This window comes from Cryptomeria japonica, chromosome 3 (genome assembly GCF_030272615.1).
Source record: "Cryptomeria japonica chromosome 3, Sugi_1.0, whole genome shotgun sequence".
Classification (NCBI taxonomy): domain Eukaryota; kingdom Viridiplantae; phylum Streptophyta; class Pinopsida; order Cupressales; family Cupressaceae; genus Cryptomeria; species Cryptomeria japonica.
This window is the reverse complement of record NC_081407.1, coordinates 270,791,372-270,797,388: the sequence shown is the minus strand read 5'-3', so window position 1 is coordinate 270,797,388 and position 6,017 is coordinate 270,791,372. Positions and strand designations below refer to the sequence as shown.

Genomic DNA, 6,017 nt, shown 5'->3' with positions numbered 1-6,017 from the left:
ATCGAAGATAAAATCCCCTGCAATAGATCAGATCCGTGAATATAATAGTTTAAATGCACTAGTTTTTTAAGGGATCAGCACTCTCGTTTTGAAGCTATTCACAAGAGAAGACACCTCGCTTATCTTGACAGGATCAAGCCTTGTGATGTTTAAATACATTCTGTTCTATCTCAAACAAAAACTTTAGGTTCAGATATGTAAATCTTCATATAAAGAATCCAAATTCAAACCACGTGATGCAAGGATGCTGTCCATTCTATCTCGTACAAAATCTTCATGTGAAGAGTTCGAACCATGTGATGTATGGAAACACATGAGAGATGGCAAATTGAATAGTACAAACTTTTTGTTGCTTGTGCAGAGATGAGAGTATTGTTCTTCTACTGTTTGAAGGGTTGGTGTGTTTCTTCCTAACCAAGAATGTATGAATAGAAATACACAAAGAATGTATTATTGCATCACATGAATAGTATGGCAGAAAGTAGATTTTTTTTCCATATTATACACTATTGTCTGCGTCCCATGTAGTTGAAGTATGAGTAGATAAGATCATCATTAGGACTAACCAAAGATTCAGGGCATCGCAAAACGAGCATTGAAGAACATTTGTAAGGTATTTCCTGTTCCTTTCATTGCACAACTGCAAGCCCTTGCTTGACTATGTCCTATGCAATCTTACAAAGTTTGTGGTGATCCAGTTAACCCCACGAGAGCATACATAAAACCCAACTAAAGATAAGAAGGCAGAGACAAGAAACAACAGTCTCCATCTGGTAAGGGACAGCAGAATTGCCATGCCACAAGACAAACACCCTAAAGCCAAGAAAGTTGTTTTCCATTTCTGGAAACCTTTCAATGCTAATCTGCATTCCTTGCAATGAATGACATGCCTGAAATAGCGATTTGTTGGGTCTGGACTATGGACGGTTCCAAGTCCTCCTTTTGTTGGAGCTGAGGCTGCATTGGCTGCCACAAGGCCCGCTGGTGCTGCTTCTAGCAATGCAGGACTCCGAGGCAGACTGAAAGTCTGGTGGCCAAAGTAATAGGGCATCCCATGACCAACTCTGTCTAACCATTTTCTGTACTCAGTTACCCATGTGTCACAGGACTTCAGACTAAGATACAAGTCCCTGGTAGGAACTTTTTCCCTCAACAAAACCTCATTTTGTGAAGAGAGAAAGCCCATGTCCTGCTCAAATACCTTGTTAGATGTCTGATGGATGACCCACATGGGTATCCATTTCAGTTCGGCTCTGTTTTGTGTCCCACCAAATCTAACAATTAGCATGGATTTGCCCTGCCCTGCAGATCTACATAGAAACAAAGCACTAAAATATTGCTTATTGCCTTCTTTGTCAGTGTACTCCTTATCATTCCTGAGGACACATGGAGCCTCAAACCTTAATTTGTTTTGAAAATTGTCACTGGTTGCCTCACCCCACTGGCCTGCAAATCCCCTGGCTGTACGTTCTGTTACCTTAAACGCGAGGGCCTGAGCATTCTCCCTCTTTGCAGATAAGTCTGTTCTATCATGTGAAATTGGTATGTGGGCAGGATCCATAAGATTCTCAAGAAGAATGGAATGGTCATAAGGAAGTTCGTGTACTGAAGAGATGTCAAAAAATCCATGCCTGGCATAGTGTTCAAACCATGGAATCTTTTTCGGGTCTGCAGTGCTTCTGTTTGCCATCCATACCCAGACCACACCTTGAGAAACTTTCACTTCGTAAGATTTGACACAGGCAGCTCTTGGAATTGTTGCTCCAGAGGGAAGCTGCAGAAGACAGCCCCACAAATGTCATATAATTTTGGACTGATAAGGAACTACGATGATTCAAGAGACTCCACACCAATAAATGCAACAGAATCCGACCATGATGTTTCCCAGAATAAGAGTCAATTCCTATATACCACTTCATCTATATGCAAGATGGTTTGTGAATATCATTAAAATATAATTCATTCATTATAATTAGGACATGTACAATTTTTTCTAACGTTCAGTCTTAAATTTTAGAAAATTGGTGGTCTCGTGAACAATACTATGAATTTATAAATAAATATCATCATTCTTTCATTTTTCTGACAAGAATCTAAAATTTCAGACAAGGCTTTAGAATATATTTTGAAGAAGTGGGAAGTACCATAAAGTCAAAAAAAATTGCTACACAGGATTAATGGAATCTTTTTGTGAAAAATAGCATCCCTTACTTTTTAGTTGAGTTGGTGGAAAAGGTTATTTTCTGCCACTTGTCAATCGTGTGAATTTTTTTAATTTTTATTAAAATAATTTTTTATCTTTTTTATTTATTTAGTCTACTAAATTACAAAATTCATGAGACCATCAGCTTCCATACATTTCAGAGCTTAAATTTTTAAGTCTGAACTAACTGCACTACAAAATTTGGGCACCCACTGAAATTTTTTAGGAAGCCCCCCTCCATGAGACCCCAACCTTAATCTGCAATCCTAAAAAATAAGAGCTACTATTTTCAAAAAAAAATTGAATCATCCTATAACATAAATTTTTCTATTACATAGAACCTCTTGTTCCATGAAAAAATAAATCTGGAAGCCTCCTCTTAGAACCTCACCCAAAATATCAGGCTGAAAATTCTAAGCCCTAATCAGTACCTGGGAGCTAAGTCACCAGGTTCGAATTCGAATTTGAAGTTCGACAACTTAGAAATTCGAATGAAGTTCGATGAGGGAAAAATTCGAAATGTATAAAATTCGAATTAAGTTCGCCATATGTATAAATATGCCAGATATATTCTATAAAACAACCAATCTTTCATATGGGGGATGGTTCCATATGAATTGCTAATAAGGTTTATTGTAAGTAACATCTTTATCTCATCTTATGAGAATAACAGAATCACCAAATACTGGAATACCTCACTGATTGGGTAATCAATTATCATCTTCAGCATTTTTTTTCTCATCCCAATTGAGGGTTCTAACAGACATAAATATCCTAAAGAAAGAATAGGTTAATGGGTTTTAATCAAAGAAAAGAAGATGTGTTTAAAAAATATTAACAGAAGAAGAAGGCCAAAAATTTATTAAAAAAATAAAAAAAAAATTTTTTTTTTTTTTTTTTTGAAGTTCGGCGAATTTTAACGAATTTTTTTTTTTTTTGAAGTTCGGTGAATTTCGAACTTCAAGGATGAAATTCGGCCGAACCTGGTGACTTAGCCTGGGAGCTCAAAACTCATCTGCAGAAAAATTCCTCTATGTGACAAGTGACAAATATCATCCCTAAGCTAGTGGGGCAACTTCTAGCCCCACCCCAATTTCACCCGTTAAAATATGCAGTTCTAAAAAGTAGGGGTTGCTATTTTTTCTGAAAAAGATTCTAAATAAATCCATAGCATAATTTTTTTTGTTTCATAAGACCCCCTGCTCCAAGAAAATAGAAGCTTAAGCCCTTTCACTAAACTGCACCCTAACCCCCTGTCCCCATGCGGCTGCTAAGTGCATTATCTGCTTAAATTTAAGCAGTTGATGTGTCCCCATGCAAATTTTTATTTAAGGGAATTGGATAAATTGGAATCTCTCCCTATTTTAGTGGAGCAGCTACTGCTTAGAAATTGAAAATAAGCTTTGAAAAAAAGGGGGGGCTGAAAATAAGCAGCAACTGCTTATTGAGAAAAATCATATGTGGCTCCACAAATTTCTTTCCCTCCTTTTTATTTGCCTCCAATATTTTCTCCTAAATTTACTCCAAAATTATTACAAACATTTTTTCATCTAAAACTAAAATTTAAGGTAATTGCTTCAAAGAGAAGCAGTAAAATTAAATATCCATGGGGCCACCAGCTATATAAACTGCTCCTAAAAATATTGAGCAGTAGCAAAAATAAGCTTAGCAGCTGTATGGGGACCTGCCCTAAGCATATCATATATCTGACTCACTCAGCTATACTAGCCTTGTAAGGCAGATTTCAGTGCATTTATTGTAGATTGGTCCCTCTATTTTGAATAATTAGCATGCCAAATTTAAAGGTACTCGAGTTAGAACCTGAGGGATCTTCACACATTTACCATCACCCTCAAATTGCCAACCGTGGTAAAGGCATTCTAGTCTGCCATCCATCACTTGACCTTCTGACAATTTTGCTAACCTGCAAAAACACTTAAATTAATAACAATATACATCAGAACCAATTTCTTTCCAAGCATACACTGAAATTCTGAATTGTACCTTGTTCATGAAAATCTTAAATTCATCCAAGGACCAAAACTTATTGTTACCCAATCTAAAACAAATTAAGTCTCATGGAAGGATCTCAATTTGTGATGACCCAATTCGAAAATAATTGACTGATCAAAATTTTGTTAAACCCTCATTTTGTAACATAGGAACACCCTGACAGTGGTGTTCCTTTCACCTTATCCACAATCTACTAGTATATTTTCATTCTTATTGACTCTTGACAATGCTATATTTCTTTTCTGGCTTCCACCTAATAGGTATAAGAATACATACCTGTGGGGACATCGATCCTCAAAACAGTGGAGTGCACCATTGCCATCTTCAAACAAGACTATTTGCTTATGGAAAACTGTGAGGCCCAAAGGGGCATCTTTAGGCACCTCTGCTGCAAGATACAATGGATACCACTCAGTCTCCCAATTGTAATCAACCCTATCTTCTAGGTTTTGCTCCTCCTTGATCAAAATATCACCCCTATCATGTTTTTCACTCTCCACACTCCCAATGGTCATGTCAGTTAATGCCCTGGCTCTAGTACTGTTCCATTTAATACTCCCAATGGTCATGTCAGTTAATGCCCTGGCTCTAGTACTGTTCCATTTAATACTGTTGCAAGGATTATTACATTTTGGCCAGTTGTGTCTGAAATGTGTTCGTTTTCTTTCGTCGACAGAGCTGAAAGCCGCCTTCTTCACTGAAATAGATGAATACAACAAGTGGGTTCTTGTCAGGGAAGCCTGAGCAGCCATGGGATCCAAAATACCCACTGTCATTAGAGAATCTCCTGTTTTCTAGCGTTTAGACTTCTATTAACGGAGATCAATTAATATATTTTCTGGTATTGTATATCTCAAATAAGCAACGGTTCATAGCCACAAACAAATAGATGGCTAAACCTTTGACCTCCTCGCAGTGGCAAGATTTTGTCCTTATAATTCATTAGGGCTTAACAAATGACTTAAAGTCATTGGGGAATTTTTGACTTCATGACAACTGAACACATTGACTTCAATACTAGTGTTCAGACTTATTGACTGAGGTTTTGTTTTTTCTTGTCTGTTTTTCTCCTTGAGTTTTCTTGATGACAGCATAAACGGAACATTTTTTTTAATTTTTTTTTTCAAAAATGATTTTTTTATTTTAGTTGTCAAGGATCAAGAGTATCTATTTGATAATTAACAAGTTTGTTTTCTCAATAAAGATTGAGCAGCATCTATTCCTACTAAACTCCTCCAAGGCACAATCTTTGTCAGAAGCAGTTATACAACCCATAGGATGCACCAATGTATAAATTATAGTGTGAAAATAACTTATGCATTGGTGCATTGTAGGAGCTGCATAGCCATTTCCATCTTTACCTCATCCTTTTATAGCATCAAAGAGTTTTGCATTCAACAAGATTTAATCTTTGGTAGATTCATTGCATGTCATTTAGCTTCACCAATAGACCAAAGATCACTTAGGAGGTCTTTGACTTTAGCTTGGTAAAGTTACTATGATTTAAATTGAGAATTGAGATGGATCTTTCATTTCTTTTAAAAGTTGTATTGTTGTAGATACAAGTTCATTTAGCCTTTTACTTTTGCTCTTTATTTTTATAAAATAAGTATTAGTATGACTTTGTAATTGTGAAATTGCAAATCTAAACTATTTTTAAAGAAATGTCTTGATACATGTATATATCAACAAATGGTGCAATCTTGTATGAAGTTGGGTTCATTCCCCTAGCCTTCACCTATTCCTATAGACACATAATCATATATATTTACTCCTTACCTTGTCCTCATAATAATATGCA

General features: G+C 36.2%; 1 protein-coding gene across 1 annotated transcript; it reads right to left on the bottom strand.

The window, feature by feature from the left end:
- Window positions 1-234: 234 nt before the first annotated feature.
- On the bottom strand, window positions 235-5,143 carry LOC131041793 (protein TIC 55, chloroplastic). The gene is made up of 3 exons (XM_057975004.2): window positions 4,493-5,143; window positions 4,025-4,127; window positions 235-1,774 (listed from the first exon to the last, which is right to left on the bottom strand). Exons 1-3 carry the CDS (start codon window positions 4,990-4,992, stop codon window positions 659-661), a joined length of 1,719 nt encoding a protein of 572 aa, XP_057830987.2. The 5' UTR covers window positions 4,993-5,143; the 3' UTR covers window positions 235-658.
- Between the last annotated feature and the right edge of the window lie 874 nt (window positions 5,144-6,017).